The sequence below is a fragment of the Ceratotherium simum genome, chromosome 8 (assembly GCF_057802395.1).
Source record: "Ceratotherium simum simum isolate JZ-2026a chromosome 8, ASM5780239v1, whole genome shotgun sequence".
NCBI lineage: Eukaryota > Metazoa > Chordata > Mammalia > Perissodactyla > Rhinocerotidae > Ceratotherium > Ceratotherium simum.
In genome coordinates this window covers 83,250,060-83,267,937 of record NC_141907.1, presented here as the reverse complement: position 1 = coordinate 83,267,937, position 17,878 = coordinate 83,250,060, and the positions used below count along the sequence as shown (strand labels likewise).

The 17,878-nt window shown below is 37.9% G+C and overlaps 1 protein-coding gene across 1 annotated transcript in view; it reads left to right on the top strand.

The window, feature by feature from the left end:
* Positions 1 to 17,878, top strand: part of EMCN (endomucin) — a 99,128-nt gene that overhangs the window by 69,146 nt on the left and 12,104 nt on the right. Inside the window, exons 5-10 of the mRNA XM_087434736.1 lie at positions 831 to 869; positions 9,566 to 9,658; positions 10,090 to 10,143; positions 11,622 to 11,717; positions 15,911 to 15,935; positions 17,072 to 17,133. Of these exons, the coding sequence (XP_087290862.1) occupies positions 831 to 869; positions 9,566 to 9,658; positions 10,090 to 10,143; positions 11,622 to 11,717; positions 15,911 to 15,935; positions 17,072 to 17,133 (369 nt within the window). The remainder of the gene's footprint in view (positions 1 to 830; positions 870 to 9,565; positions 9,659 to 10,089; positions 10,144 to 11,621; positions 11,718 to 15,910; positions 15,936 to 17,071; positions 17,134 to 17,878) is intronic.

The following is a 17,878-nucleotide window of genomic DNA, read 5'->3' as shown; positions in this document are numbered from 1 at the left end:
CAGTCAAGAGTTCTGCTTGGGGCATGTTGAATTCGACATGCTGATGATCAAGTGAAGATACAAAAGAAGTAAGTGGGTATTTTTAAACTATCATTATTGGGCTTCTATTTGTTTCAAAATTATTTTCTATATTTTTCACGTGGCAAATCTTGTTCATGGGCATATACTCAGAGTTGTTAAAGTGACCTTTGATTATAGTTCTCTCAAGTGATTTTACTTGTAGAAAGCTCCTCTGGACTATATTTTCTTTAAAGGAATTCCCTAAGTTTCAAAGATATCTGTCTGAGCCATTCTGTATCTTCCTCCTCAGGAGAAGCATCTTATCTTAGTAGGAATATGACACATGGCAACGCCACTCATGAGGCACATAGCAAAGGTTCTGGAGTTGTCCGTGTTACCTTGATGTATTCAAGGTGTGAACGTGTACCAGATGCTCTAAAGCAGATTCAACAAACTGTGGCCCACAGGCCAAATCCAGCCCCCACCTCTTTTTCTGAATAAAGTTTCATTGGAACACGGCCATACCTATTCTTCAGGTATTATGTATGTCTGCCTCCACACTACAATGGCAACGTTGAGTGGTTGCTACAGAGACTTCTGGGTCACAAAGCCTAAAATATTTACTACTTGGCCCTTTAAAAAAAATTTAGTTGACACCTGTTCTAAAGTTTCTTCTAATCATGAAGCCTCACGATTTTATGATTTGAGGAAAAATGAATCAGAAATGAGCTAAGATCTATATCCATTTACCACCTGAAACAATTGTAAGAGCAGATCTGATATTCAACATTTAATTTTAGTGATTTCCTTTTCTTTTCTTTCCTTTATAGCTGAGAATCAGAGTTCAACCAAAACAACAGAAAGAGTAGGTAAGTTAATTTTCTTTCCTCTGAAAATATTCATGGGTAAAATCCCAAGAATGAGACAAAGTAGATGAATCAGTTTGAGGGCAGAGAGAAATAGTACAAGGGAAAATGTTACATGGCAACTGAAATGTTTAGGAGACCTTGTGCTAAAAAAAACACAGACCAGGAGAATATATAGTATAATAACTCTAGTAGTCATGTAGGTATAGGGTGATGAGTCCTAGACATGTGTCAGATAATCTTATGTTAAGATCACAGGAGGGAGAGACTTTTTCTCCTTTAGCTGTGGATGTGGTTTACACTTGGTGGGGGAAAGCAGTTTAAGAAAGATGAGGAAAGAGTCTCATCATGAAAGAAGCGACCTTCTAGCTGTCAGATCATTCTGCCTACTCATTTTTCTAGCTCCGAGTTCAGAACTAATGAGGAGATGGAAAGACCCACTAAAAAGTGATGAAAGGCTGTTTATTCCCTAGAGATATGTGCAGAAATCATGTGGCCATTACAACAATTTTAAGCAATGATGGAATTCACTTTTCTTTAGCCTTATCCTTTTCCCACAGACAGGCAAAGCTAATAACTTATCCTTGAAAACGAACCTCTTGATTTCTTTGATAAGAGACCTCAGCTCTGAAGAAAAGTGGACCAATATGCCTCCGTGTACTGGGGAAGAAATAATCCATTTGCCCTTAATTTTATGGAAAAGACAACTATATTAGTCAGGATTCTCCAGAGAAACAGAACAAATAGGATGGAGATATATATATACACATATACAAATCTCTACAGAGATTTATTGTAAGGAATTGGCTCATACCTTATGGAGTCTGAGAGGTCTCAAGATCTGCAGTTGGCAAGCTGGAGGCCTGGAGACCTAGGAGAGCTGATGGTGTAGTTCCAGTCCAAGCCCAAAGGCCTGAGAACCAGGAGAACCAATCGTGTAAGTTCCATTCTGAAAGCCAGCAAGCTCAAGACCCAAGAAGAGCCAGTATTTCAGTTTGAGTCCAAAAGCAGGGAAAGACCAATGTCCCAGCTCAAGGCAGTCAGGCCGGAGGAGCTTCTTTTTACTTGAAGGAGAGTCAGGCTTTTTGTTCTATTCAGTCCTTCAACTGATTGGATGAAAGCCACCCACACTGGGGAGGACAATCTCCTTTACTCAGTCTACTGATTCAAATGTTAATCTTACCACCCTCACAGACACACCCAGAATAATGCTTGACCAAATATCTGGGCACTCCCATGACCAAGTCAAGTTGACACATAAAATTAATCATCACAACAACATTCCCATAGTGACCAGCGCAACTTGTGAAAGATCTCATTGCACCCATCTTCTTTACTTCCCTTAACTCTGTTTCAGAACCTCAATTGCATTGCAGACATTAATTTCGATGGAAAATCAGAAGCCAGAACAGACATTACTAGTTCCATCAAACCTGACCACGGGCCTTTGGAAAGGAGGACACTCTATCCTGTCATATTTATGGTGCTCCACACTCTATGTAATGCCTGGGGATTGGATGCCGATCTATAGGAATTCATATAAAGTGAAGCATGAATCATTCTATACAGATAGTTACTTATGCGAGTTTTCTAACTCTTAATGACAGAATCTTGACAGTATTGTTCAGGTAGGATCAAGCTAGAAATATACCTGTAGCAAAGCAATATCCAGAGTTTTTTTTTAACTTGGGAATTTTATGATGTTTAAGAGATTACTTGAGAATAAAAGAACTCACTTATGGAATGAGAAATATATCAATATTTATGTGGTAGGGTCTGGCATAAACTTCCACTTAGGAAATTGTATAAATTCTGGGTATGGCTAAGAGGCTTCTCCTCTAGTCAGAGATCTGCTGAGTCTTTGAGAAGTGCTCTTCTCTGTTCTTGTGCCTCTCAGTCTACACTGAAAAGTCCTAAAAACTCAATCTCAACTGACTAGCTACCCAGAAGTCAGTTTAGGAACCATCACATTTCAACGGTATTGCTAAGGAGGTGGGCTCCTCCGATGAGCTCTACCATGTGCTCGATTTAATACGTTAGGAATAATTCCCTCTGTCTCTTTGTATGTATCTGATGGTCTGGTCTGGCCTCTTGAAGGAAGGAGGTGTTCCATTTGTCTTGATGGGAGGAACATCTTCTTGACTAGGGCCTACACTGAAATAGATTATATTTCCTGTAACAAAAATAAGAGGAATGTACTTACAACTCATTCCTACTGAAATGCAGCAGCTGAGGCAACATAGGGTCGTGGTTGACAGCACAGACTCCAAACCTGCATTCAAATCCTGACTGTGCCGCCTACTTGCTATGAGACCTTGGGCAAATTACTTAATCTCTCTGGGCTTTCAGTTCCCACTTTGTAAAATGCAAATATTAATAATACAATAATTGAGTGAGTTGATATTTGTAAAACACTTAGAACAAAGCCTGGCACATAGTGTCCTGTAAGAGCTTGAAAATAAAATCCTTTTTAACATTTTCATGTCAGTATTTTGGATGACTTACACTCACACTCTCAGAAAGCATATGGCACAGGCCCCGTTACATATTGAAAAGCTTCTTAGTGTTTTCAGGTCATACTATCCAAATTGTGAATTTGAGGTAAGATGATGTATCTGTGTTGGGGGAAGGGTGAGAACATTCTAAACCTTTCAGAATGCTGAGAACAAATTTCATTGATCTCGTTGATAATGAGTAAGATGAATTCAACTCCCTTAAATTCTGTTGGTTACATGGCTTAATAGAAAGGAAACAGAAAGGATTTTGAGTCATACTTGGCTTATGTGTTACTTCTTTCACTTATTGTCAGATATGTTACCTTATCTCTCTGAGCCACAGTATCTCTCATCTTTAAAGCACAGAATTAAATATGTTTAAGAATAAGGAGAATTAGCACATATGGAAATAAGTAACACAGTGCCTCATTCATTCTTTTATATTGTATATAATTTTATGGAAATTAATAACTATTCATACTCAAATCACAAAAGAAAAATACATCCTCCTTCTTCAACATATATTTGAACAGTTACCTAAAGTAAATAAATCTCCATTCACTGTTATTGCTGGGTTAGAAGATGCTATCACCTCAGCTTAGTTACATTGATGGCCCAAAGGAAAGTGAAGGAAATTTAAGGCAAAACTTTTTTTTGCATTGCTTTAAGAGTCAGAAGGGTAAAGTCTGATAAGAGCAGAAATTAATTTTCATTATGTAAAGACAGAAAAGTCCCCCTTTGATATTTTGCCCATTAAGTAGACAGGGTGTGCTGTTATTGGTGAAAGTACATACTAGCTAGACAAAATCTGGATTGAAAGGAACCCTGACAAGAATCTAAAATCTTGAAGCCAGACGAAACTTCAGGAATCATATCAGCATATTCCCTCCCCAAACACAGAATGGTCCCAACCATACTCATAGCATTTATTGTCTGTACCACTTATGTGCCACTTACTGATATAATAGTCCATTTTCCTCTCTGATAATCAAAGTCTAGAGTACAGTATACTATGCTTCCTTTCCCTGAGTGTCAGAATGCTCAGAGTCAATGCTCATGGGCAATGGCAGAAACTGTATTCATGCTTAGTATTAACTCTTAGAAGGAGGCTGCTTGTTTCTTCCATTTGTGTTTGTTCTGATTTCCAATTTCTATTTCATTCATCTTGTAGTATATATCATTGTTTAAGCTCCTCAAATCCTTATTGTTAAAAGTTAGTTTATAAGTAAAATTCAATAAACAATAACATAGCCTCTCTTATTTTGATCCCTGACATACTATTTTCTTTTATTCTTTGTCTCTTGTTTCACATCTATTGACTGTGTGTCTCACATCGAGAAGCTGTGCTTCTCACCTCCCCTGCTAGAGCCCCTTAATGCAACAACTGCCTCTTGTACTCTATTCTATTTCCTTCAGCAGCTACTGTTGGACCCAGAGTAGGTGTCTATTTTTTCTATTACTGCAGAATACATGAAAAAATTAATGATACAATGATTTTAACTATGTACCAGTCCTCATACTAAGATAAAAAAAGGTCATCTTACTAATTTACTTCATCTTTAACAGTAGTCACTTCTGCTGCCAAAAAGTTTGTTTATCCATTAAGCAAAGACTTATGGACCCTACTTTCAAACACTGTTCTAGCATGTGGGAAACATCAATAAGCAAAATAAAGATCCTTGTCCTCAAGGATCTTCTATTCTGGTAGTGGAGACAAACTGTAATCAATAAACATGTTAACTAAATGATGGTAAGTTAGAAGGTGATAAGTGCTATGATAAAGAGAAAATGCAGAGCAGTGCAGGAGGGAGGGATCACGAGTGCTGGAGAGGTGGGAGCCAGTTTGCAGTACTGAGAAAACTAGTCAAGGTAAGCCTCCCCGAAAAGATTCAAGTAAATGCGAGAAGAACATGAGCCACCCTGGATGTGGCGGAAGAGCATCCAAGCAGAGCCAGAACTTGAGGAGGCGCCCGGGGTGTTCAAGACTCTGCACCGACTAAGTGGGTAGGGGGAGGCAGGGAATTTGTCTGGCAGATTACCTAGGATTTGGCGGGCTATTGCAAGGATTTTGGCTTTTTCTGTAGGTGGAATGGAGAAACATTGGGGGTTTTGAGCAGAGGGATGACATGTTCTGATTCACGTTTTATAACTCTGAGAGCTGAGGAGAGACTGTCAGCTGAAGCAAGGTTACCTTTTACAAATTTTCCAGGAGAGAGATGCTGGTAGCTTGGACTGGGGTGGTCACAGGTAGGTGGCATGAAATATCTAAATTCTGGGTATATTTTGGAGGTGGAGCCAATAGATATTCTTGATGATTGCATGTAGAGTAGGCTAGAAAGGGATGAGTCAAAAATAGCTCTGAGGTCTTTGGCCCGATCAGTTGGAAGGAGTGATTGCCATCACCTAGGATGGGAAGGCTGCAGATGAAGCAGAAGTTCAAGTCTGGACATGCTGAGCTTTAGATTTTTATTATTTGCCAGTAGGCATCTGATTTACAAATCTGGAGTTTAGGAAAGAGGTCTGGGCTGGAGGTATAATTTGGGGGATCATTGGCATTGATGTTGTATTTAAATCTTGAAATTAAGTGAGATCACCAAAGAAATTAATGTAGTTAGAGATAAAGATCGAGAATTAAGCTGTGGGCCCCTCCAAGATTGTGAGTCAGAAAAAAGAGGAGGAACCAGCCAAGGAGACTGAGAAGAATAAGCCATAAATTAGGAGAAAAACCAATAGAGTGTGCTCTGTTGGAAGCCACATGAGGAATACACGTTACGGAGGAGTGAATGATTTATTGTGTCAAAATCTGAAAAGTTCTTTTTTAAAATGGGACATGAATCCATCAAATTGCAATTAGAGACAAGCTCCAATTATTTATAAAAAATGGAAAACAATTAATAATCATTCAATTCAATTGAGTTTTACACCCTCAGACACATATTAAATGTCCATATATCTAAAAGAAGTATAGGCAATATAAGGGAAATAAAAATAGAACACAAAGTTTTATTTTCTTTCTTATATTAGAATGTTTTATCCTCTACTGCCTTTCACATTTATCTCCCATTAATATCTATGTATTATATGCCTTCCTCTAAGGAAGATTCTAGAAGGCCATCAGGGACTCTTCCAACACAAGTCCCTCCTCAGAGGAGTTTCTGGCTCCCAGGAACAGGCCTGCTTTCCTATCCTTGCCAGGCTCAATCAACGGCTGGGAGCAACCTGGGGCAGGTAAGCCTCAGCCCAAACACAGTGATGAAATGCAGAGAGCAGGTGCAGAACCTGGATCAATTACACTGTCTGTAGTTGGAGAACTGCGAGGCACATTTGCATGGCTACCACAGGTGCCCTGGGACATCAATAAGGTCTTCTGTCTTTCAAACTCCAAATGATGTATCAAGTAGTTAGTTTACAGCAAGGGCCAAATACGTACCACTGTCAGATGCCAATGGGGCAAATTTGGGTACACATTATTACAACAGACTTGGTTCCGAGGGTCTCTGCTTCAAACAGCCTCCTCCAAGTTCTGGCCTGAAGTTTGCGAACTGGATTTAAATCATGGCACAACATATCCATGATTCTATAATCACTGCAGTCATCAAAACTCGGGGTCCAAGAGCAAAGCTGTGTCGTCTAAAAGCACCGTGTACTCCAGTTTTTCCGGTTCCTGACCAGAGCAAAGAAGCATCTGAAAACGTGGCGGTGTCTGAAGAGTCTATTTCATGTATTTTTTTCTCTTGGAATTTTTGAGAAAATTAGACAAATTGGTTAAAAGGTACAACTCTCTAGGGGCCTAATCACAATATAATAATAGGATATTATTATATAATAATATAATATATAATATAACATGACATATTATGTTACAATTTTATAATAGTATACATAAGATAAACATATTAGTATCAAGTACTCTTCTAAGCAATTTAAATTTGTTTTTACTCATCTAATTTTCACAACACCACCATGACATAGAACTATTATAATCACCATTTGTAGATGTGGAAACTCAGACACAAAGAGGTTAAGTGACTCGCCCAAGATTCCACAGCAAACAAGGGCTAGAGTCTAGTTTGAACCCAAGTCCTTTGCCTTCAGAATTATGCTCTTAACTAGTTCCCTGTACCTCTCCTGCACCTCCTCTGCCCGCGCTCCTTTAATCATAACGTAGGATAATAGTCTCAACAAAACCCAGAGATCATCAGCTCTGAACACACCATGTTCTCCCATGTTAGTTACAGAAAGAATCACATTAGGCTCACATTTCTTAATTCAGCCAAAACCATAATTTCATCAATACGATTATGCCGATGGGCAGGGTTTCTCAAACTGTGGGGCATGATATGTGGGTCATGCTTTCTTTTAAATACAAAAGAAAACGCCAGAAGGAATTACATTTAATAGAGGTAAATTACGTGTGTGTGTGTGTGTGTGTGTGTGTACTAGATTCAGAAATAATTGATGAACTGAAGGTTGTGGTTAAAAGAAAAACAAAAACAAAAATTTTAAAGTCTCTATTCAAGGATCCAATAAATCCTTCTTTTAAGATGGATTAACTCTACTGCGTACTTATGGATCATTAGTAATAACAGTTGGCACTGGGCAATAAACAAGTGTTAAGTAGGAAAGCTTGAAGTTTCATCTGAACCAAATCTATTATGCTCAAAACTGTAGCTGCCACTTCGCCTGCCTATGAGAAGGTAATAAGGTGGAATGTGGAGTCTTGAGAATTAACCCTTGGGAAATCCCAGGTGGATTAACGTCAATAGTTAATTAATCAGCCATCTTCTTCTCTATCAACACAACCGGAAGAGCATTCATCCTCACTAAAACACTTGACACTGGAAAAAGCAACTAAAAGTACCAAGGTTTCAGCTGGTTCTCACTCTTTCGTTTAATGTTCCTTTTTCTGCCTGCTTAGTGCACTAGCCTGACATTTTTCTTTGTTCTTATGGGCATATATCTGGCTCCCTCCCACAGATCTCTTGCATGGCAAGAACGGTACAAACTCCAAACATTATTCTTCCCCCACAGATGTCAAAAATGTATGAGCGTGCAGTGCGTGCTGGGCTGTGGGTGGCAAAGAGAGAAAGATCTGAGGCAGTCATAGGCAATATCAGTTTCTTTGATGCAATTGTACACGGCCTCAGTATACCTAAGGGGGCCATAATTATAAGAGATGTTCTTGGTTCAGCCAAGCAGTTAGCTACATTCCACTGCACACCCACAGTGGCCAGAGCTCCATGTGGGGTATGGTGGGAGTTATGGCCTTCGCACGCTGGGAGCTTGCAATTCAGCGGAGAGACAAGGCAAACAGGTGTGATAAAAAGAGATCACTTTTCCTGCAAAAGAAACAGAATGCTTTTTCAAAAAGTGTTCTAAATGCAAATTATATTTTATCCTAAATTCACAGGGATAAATGCTATAAACTTATAAAACATTTAATTGTTTCGATTTCCTTGAAACTTGTTGAAATTTGTGGATTTCAAATAAGACGTTTTATTTATCATTCTTTGTTTCAGTCCTTCTGATTAAAGATGGAAAGTGTTGACTTGAGCAAACAAATAATAATAATAATAATAATAATACATTTTCCTTGGAAGAAAACAGCATGCACAGTGGTGGAAATGTACCCAAGCAGCAGTTATTCCAGATCAGGCACACAAGGGGGAACAACTGCGGAGCTTGAAAGAGGAAAATGAAGGAATCTTCTTTGAATTTTTCTCTAGTCCTTCTAACCAAAGTCTCAATTGTATCTTTCACTTCAAGCACTAAGAAACACTAAAAAACCTGAATTCCTGTGCATTTATGTCCATTTTAAGTACGTGCAATGGAAAAAAATCACTATCACCCAAAGTTATAGTATCTGAAATGTGAATAATGCTTTTGTATAGATTTACATCCCACAAGAATCTCGTGCAGTAGGTGATAAAGGCTGTAGCCTTGGATAAGAGACTTACTCAAGTTTTTTTGGCCAGTTCTTAAAGATGCAATACCGATATCCAGGTTTTGTGATTCTAAATTTAATCATTTTCACAGGACAGATAGCTGAACTTATGATTTAGTGTACTATTGTATATATTCTATTATTCAACAATAAACAGTTTTCACAGATCTTCAGAAATGCAAATTGTTTGAATCTGCGAAGAAATCCAGTAAGAAGAGTTAATACTATGGTCTGACTCTGGATTTGTGATTTTCCTACAGTTAATTCTGTAACATCAGATACTTCATCTTCTAAAACCAGTACATTACCCTCAACGTTGATAACAATTTCGGGAAACACCTCGCAGTCTCAAGGTAGGACTTCTGTGCATATGAGTGGAAACTTGCTTTGCTTAACCTCTCCTCAAGAAAACCCTACCAATCCTTTTTGTTAAAACAGCTTTATTGAGGTATAATTCATATCCAAAAAAAACTGCACATCCACAGTAAAGAGAAGGCACAAAGAAACTTTGGAGGTGAGGGACATGTCTGTCACCTTGAATGTGGTGATAATTTCAGAGGTATATGCAAGTGTTCAAACTCATCAGATTGTACACATTCACTCCCTACCACTCTTGATTCATGAAACAGAGATCTTTCAGAATGAGATAAAGTTTTTTCACTTGAAGCATCAAACCTATAGATCACAGAAGCTTACTTACATGGAGGGCGGGCATGGAGGGAGGATTGTGAAAATTGACACACATCAACCAAAAGTGACATTTTTTTCTTTCTTAATGTAATAGGCACTAAGAAGGCAAAACGTGCAAGCTCTTCTTCAACCAACGCCTTTTATTCCAGTGAGTAACAGACATGTCTTCATTCCTGGCAGTAGATAAGCAGAATATTTGAATGTGATCAATAAGGGACAGAACTGGATTATAGACAGATTTTCATCAACTTTACTGAATCTGCAATCCCATTATAATCCTATCTAACTGTTGCCTGCTTTGAGAATTTCCTACTAGGGAGTATGGTTTTAACGAGCACATTTTGGGGATTTTTTTCTTACTTTACTGCTACGCAATTACCACCGAGGTTCAAGGAGAATTGATGGGACTAGTCTCAGGTAAGCCAAAGTGCACAGGCAGAGACCTCTATAAAAATGAATTGTTAACCTTTACAGAACCTTATCTTAATGTTAAATATGGCCTTTTAAGACATGTTCCATTTTAGCAAAAACATATATATGTCATATAACATACATGTGTATGCTAGGACTGAATACAGAAAATTCATTAATTTCCCTGGAAATTAAGAATAAGATGAATGTATATGAAGCTGGGGTGATAGAAGATTATCTTAGGTTTAGATAAAGTCATTCCATTCCAAAAGTCAGCATTGCATTTGTTGACCTGCTGATTCATGGCATCTTCATTTTGGCAGGCACTAATGAGCTCAAGGCCTAATGTGAAACATATTTAACCATAACACTGGAAGTGTAAAGCACCCCACAAATGAGTGGTATAACTATTCTCACCCCCTGATGAACATGAGGAGCACATAGGCAAGCAGATGAGGAGGCCTAACAGAATAGTAACTTTAACCTCTACATCTCCAGCTGTATCCCTAGGACAGCTGCTTCCTTTCGTCACTGTTGTTTTAACCTGGGAAATGACCGTCAGAAGGGAAGGTGGATGCTAAAAAAAATAGCAAAATTCTCCTCTTAATAACAACTGCAGCAACACCACTCTCCCAAACCGACATATGCACACACATGCACACATGCACATCTTTCTTGAACTATGTTGTTCATTTTTAGAAATCATATACACTGTAATATCCACTTATGTTATTGTATGCCTTTTCTAGTTTTAAGATATTATGGAAAGATATTTGTGAGTTTTTTAGAAAGCCAATGTTATGGTGAGAGCAGTCCCAGTATGGGCTATACATTTATTTTTTTCCAGTAACTTCATTATAAAGTAGTAAAGAATAATAACGTGTAACTGTGGGTCTGACTACGGGTCTGAAGGATGTATCCTGCCTCTCAGTCTTCCATCTCCTCACTCCTCCAGTCTCCAAGAAGGTGGGGAATTATCTCTCTTAGGTTTGGAATTTTAATTCAGAAAGGCTGCAAGACTGACATCAAGTGGATACGTCAGAAATGACAACTAGAGCAAAACCCATGAATCAAATCAATCTTCTTTGCCTAAAATATATTTTTAATAGAATGCTGTTCAAAGAAGACAGGAAGCATGCATGCTTTTGCTCAGTTAGTAAACTGTATTGTGAATTCAATAGCTACTCTATTGACAATGTCTCCACTACTTTTTAGGTATTATTTTGCCAGTGGTTATTACTTTGATTGTAGTAACACTTGCAGTATTTGTTCTGGTGTGTTTGTATCGAATGTGCTGGAAGACAGACCCAGGTAGGTAACAATGTTTGTTTCATTTTGTTTTCCTGAAGGAGAAGACACATGCTCAGTTTAAACTTGAATTTAAACTCTTAAGGAGAGAGAGGAGTTATAGAAAGAAATAAAATGCCATATTGCTTGATCACAGAAAAGAGGGGAAGAGGCAGAGAAATGCCTTGAATGCTGGTAAATGTAAGGAGTGGGGATTAACTACTACTGGCAGATATTATCAAATATGGACAAATTCTTTTTAATGAAGTAGCCCAGTTTTGTGGGTGGCTAGGTGAATGTGGTAGTAAAGAAGGGATAAAATGACATATATAGTGAAGATTTATTCCATTTCCATGCAACAGAGAATAAAGAGAAGTCTCGCTAAGAATTTAGCTTAGGGGCCCATGGTCTCAAGAAGAGTGTTCTGTGACTTACTTCCCTCCTGAGAGGCACAGCTTCCTCCCAGTGAAGGTGTCGTCCATGACTGTGTGTTTTGCTAATTGAATCGGTTCCTCAGGACAGAACATGATTTTAGTTTGAAGATTCTTTATTATCCTTCTTAATCTCCCCAGTAGCATTTACAAGTCCTTCTGCTTTCCTTTAAAATGACACTATTCTCTTTCACATCCTCACTCTTTGTTTTCTTCTTTTTGCTGTTTCATCTTCTCCCCGCCTCTTAAATATTTATGGATCCCATAACTGCACTATATTTTTTCTTCTTTTTTTAAATAAATTTTTTATTTTAGAGTAGATTTAGATTTTCAGAAAAGTTGTGAAGACAGTTACAGAGAGTTTCCATGTACCCATACCCTATTTCCCTTATTATTAATAATTTTACGTTAGTATAGTATATTTGTCACAATTAATTATCACATTGTAATGTAATTATGTAATACATTATGTAATTATGCAATAATACATTGTTATTAACTAAAGTCTCCACTGTATTCAGATTTCTTGCGGTCTTCATTCAGTCTTTTTTCTGTTCCAGGAGCTTGGGCTTTCTTTTTCCTCAAAGCTTCATCTGATCCCCCTTCAGCCCCCATGGCTCAGCAATCCCCTATGTCACCTTGAACTTCAATCTGTTCTTCCATTCCAGACCCCTACTCTGGTTGTCTTATGTATTGTCATGTGTCCACACACCTGCATCCACGGGATTCCTTCTAGAATGTCTGGCCCACTACTTAGTTTTTATAACACACCTAATCTCCAACTTACCCATTAAGATCTAGTTCAAACACCAATTTAAAGTATCTTTTAATAACACACCATCTCTTCAAGCATAATGGTGTGTTCTAATTCTATAGAATTTTATGATATTATTCATCACACTATAGTATAGTTACTTCTCTATGTGCCTGCTTCCCCTGCAAGACGGATGTCTTAGTCTATTCTGACTACTACAACAAAAATGCCATAGACTGGGTGGCTTAAACAACAAACATTACTAGAATTCTCACAGTTCTGGAGGCTGAGAAGTCCGGTCAAGCTGCTGTCAAATTCAGTGTCTGATGAGGGCATTCTTCCTGGTTTATAGACAGCCGCCTTCTCTCTGTGTCCTCGCCTGGCAGAAGGGACAAGAGAGCTCTCTGGAGTGTCTTTTATAAGGGTACTAATCCCATTTATGAGGACTCTGCCTTCATGACCTAATTACCTTTCAAAGGCTCGACAAGCTAAGACCATCACATTGGGCATTAAGAGTTAACATATGAATGTTAGAGGGACACAAACATTCAGTCCCTAACATCAGGCAACACTTCCAAGTCACAAACCACATATTGTTCACCGTGCACTGTGCGTAATATATAGCAGAGCCTTACCATATGCTTGTTGAGTTAAAGTTTTTAATGCTCAGTAAAATAGAACCTTTCCTTTCCTCACTTTAATTCTAAATATTTTACTAACAGAACTCTACCTAAGTCTCATATACTGGTAAAAAGTAAAAATCAATTATTTTTATAAGAGGTATAAGTCTTTGATATATAAGGTATACACTATCCTTCATTTACTCCAGGGGCAGTGTGTCCTCAGGATGCTAATGAGTGCTGTTCCTGAGGCCAATCCCTGACCACACACTGCATGGACAGGCTGGCGCATGAGCACGACAGTGCAAGGAAAGTTAGGAGACAGAAACAGCAGTGTTCATTCCACCTCCTGCTGGAAAATAAGAAAACAAATCAATGTCTTTCCCTTTGGGAGTTAGTGAATAAACTTCTTAATAATGTCTGAACTATGTTTCCTCATTTAGTTTCCAGAGGGGAAATAGCATTTTTATAAATCAGTTTAATTTTGCTAAGTTTCTAAACCACCAATCCTATCTTTTATGGGAAATCAACCATCTAAGTTGAAGCCTGTGGGTGTTGAGTACGTAGGATAGGTAAAAAATTAGTGTGCTAAATCCATTTGTAAAAATACCCTGTACTGAAAAATTGCTTTGGATAGGAAGATTTGCAAATAAGTTATTTGAAAAGTTGACATTTTCTATTAAAGAGGACTCTATGGATGAATTGGATCATTCAAAAAAAATGTATAAAATTCCCACCACTATGGAGAGTTATTTTGAAGACATACAGTACTTTAGAACCAAGTTTGGCAATTGTACAATTAGCCAAAAATATTTGGTTATTGTTAACTTTGTTTTCCAAGCAGAATTTATAGCATTGTTGTCATTAAATTAACACCATTAAACCCCCGCAGTTAATAACTCTTCAAGCATGTGGGTGAAACTTCATTAAGTTCAGAAAATTCGTGAACCCATTCTGCTCTCTAGAAGACAACATGAACCAGAGATTTTGGTATGAAATTAAGCTAATCTGGATAATGTTGACAGTAGTCTGAGCTTTAACACAAATAAGAACGGCATACATGCAGAAAGTAGACTGTTGGTACGCATTTCTCTGCTAATTAACCCTTATTACAGTATTCTAAGGAAAAATATGAAAACAGGCATACAAAAAATATCAATTTATTTTGAAACTGGACTATGGGCATCATGGGTGATATTATACATAACACTTATAACAGGAATAATAAAATGCTGTTAGAATGGTACTGATGGTAGGGAAGACGAGGTTGGATCTAGTTGGTCAACAGCATATAGTGCCATGAATTAAATCCTAGGGATTGAGAATCATGGTGGGGTATCTTAAGCCAAGATAAGAGAAATAGAAGTAGCCAAAATATGAGTGGAAATCGAGGTCTTAATAAAACAAGGATGGTCAAAGCCAGGAGAATTATATTCAAAGGGCATATCCCCATGACAAGAGCTAACTTAGGGATGAAGGGAAATCCAAGAGACAGGAGCTGAGTAGCAGTGGAATAAAACCACAGCAAAATAAGGAACAAAACAAGGGGAACCTTAAGTGATTACAGTAAATAGTTTAACCCAATAGGCCACAGATTAATGCAAGGTTTGACCACCAACATCTGCTCCTAAGAGACCATCGCTTGTGCAGAATGACTCGTTCTGCGTTCTCACTCTAGGCCCAAGTTGTTCTCTGCCAGACCCCTGTGGAGCGGCCTGGCAAAGCATATAAAAGATGAGTTGTAGTTAGTAGCCTCAGTGACATTTTGCAGGGCACTTTTGAGAGGCTGAATCAGTGGGCTTCAGATGCAGTTAGAAGGAATAACTACGTTATAGCTCACCATAAATACAGTGATTTGTATCCCCAGAAAGAGCAATGTATAAGGGAAAGACAAAAATTCAATTCTCTGGTATAAGAAGGTAATTCAATACTCTGCGGAGAATTTTTTTCAGAGGTACTGAAATAAACTGAGACATTTTCTGGGTGTGACAATAAATCGAAGTTTCACATGGCAGTACGAAACGATAAGATTAAAATTAGTCCAGAACGAAGTTCAGTGGAGCTGGCCTAGTTGGGACTATCCTGTGAATGTATTAACTGTACCAGAGGAATGAGTGTATCACGTACCTGAGGAATGGGTATACCCCATACCCGAGGAATGGGTGTCCTCCATACCCGAGGAATAGGTGTCCTCCATACCCGAGGAATAGGTGTCCTCCGTACCCGAGGAATGGGTGTCAACCGTACCCGAGGAATGAGTGTTAACCATATCTGAGGAAATGGTTGAGGGAAAGTAGTGATAAAAAAGTTAAAAATGGGCTTTAGAAACCTCTGCACAGAAAGTGGCAGGGGTCTCAGGTGTTTTGTAGCCAAGCTCCTTGCACTGCTAATAACAATTCTCTCCTCACGTAGGCACCCCGGAAAATGGAAATGACCAGTAAGTATTACCACATCTTTTTTTTCCTGGAAGCTCTGACCCTAACATTTACATAGGAAAAGTATTACCCTCTACCTACACCTTTTTTGGTTTGTTTTTAAAGAATTTATATAGAAAGCACCATATATGGGGTTTGGCTAACTATTTGTCAAAGTGCTCTCTATTCAACAGACAAATTCCAACCACTAAAAGAGAAGGTTGCTCTTAAGCTTGGACAAAGTGGTAAAATGGGAAATCAAAAGATGAAATGCTAAGATGGAAGAATGAATATAACTATGAGGAAAAAATCATAGAAAATGTACCTAGAGTTTTAAAATAGTTTTCCTAGTGAAATTTTCAGGATGTTTATCACAATTAGGGAGAAATCATGCCTGCACCTCAATACAGCTCTGAATAGCTTTGCCTTAACAGTAGGTGGTTATTCTGCTTTGACTTTATTAAAACAAATAAAGCAGTTGTTACAAGCCGGCCAACTGTTACAGTCAAAGTGCTGCAAAGAGGTAAATTGTTTTAATGTCAAAAACAAATTCTGTGGTGAAGTTTTTTTTTGTCGACTTGAATTTGTAGTCTGCCTTTATGTCAGCTTGTTTGTGTGTTTATCAGGTTGTGAACTTTAAAAATAGTCTCCTTAGGTCACCTACCCTTCTTAATTAGAAATAGAGGCTCTTGAGATGTCCAATGGGGATTTGAAATGGTTTAGAATCTGAGAAGGAACAGAGGGGAACTTGTGGTTAAAATAGACAGTTCAGACACTGTACTGCAGTACCCAGGACCTCATGAGAAGGAACAGCCCCAAACTCAGCATCGGCCCAAAAGGGTCAGAAACGTATCTTTGTCTTTCCCTTCATAACTCAAAACTGTGCAATATGGACCTTGTGACAAGTGTTTCACATGACCCACCCTGATGTTTAATTTATCTGATGATCATTGTTGTAGCAGAATGGCAGAGATTTATTGGCTTCATTCCAGAAGTGGAGAGTGCTGTAAAAGTACGTGTGTCTGTATGTGAAGAAACACATAAAAAATATATACGCATGTGTGTTTTTCTCATTCTGTTCATATCACGTTTACCTTCTTTCACAGACGTACAATGCTAATCACTGTGGTGCTAACTTAATGTTTTCTGTTCCAAATAGACCTCAGTCCGATAAAGAGAGTGTGAAGCTTCTCACTGTTAAGACAATTTCTCATGAGTCTGGTAAGCTTCCACATTGTTGATTAGATGAAAAATACTTATTTCAAAATCTAACTTGGACTTTGTTAACGTGAAACACAACCAAAAAACATAACTGCTTTAGAAATAGTCAATTAGTAACTCCCGATAAGTACAACATTCTCTTGTGAAGGAAAGATGAGCCCTAGAAATATCATTTTGGGTAAGACTCGTGATTATCTGGCTTTTAGAGGTTGCTTTTTATAATGTGTAGCTGTGTTCTGAAGAATGGGTGGTAACCAGAGGCATTCTTTGTTCTGCAATAGTAGCAGAAAGAACATTAAGTGTACTACAGGGTTTTTTTATTGCTATTGTTTTGTTTCATTTTTGGTAATGGCTGTGTACAGTTAACTGGAACAAGGACTCATTAGTTAAAATGTAAATCATATTTTATATCATTTCATATAATTCTAATTGAGCTTCCCAATGAGGACAAAACACAATTTCCTGTTGATAAAATTTACATTTCTTTTTCTAGTTTCTTAGGTTTTGGTTTCATTTGATTTGAAATGTAAAAGTTTTTCAAAATACAGATATCATTTGTATGAGTTATATTTATATCAAGAGCAATGAAAAATGAGATGCTAGATAGCTTTTAAAAATAAAAAAAATCACAGATTATTTTCTCGTTTTGAGTAGACCAAATATTTAAAACATCAATATCACAAAACAGATAAAAAAAGTAATTATTAGTTTCACACAGCAATCCACGTGGCTCTAATTTAAATAT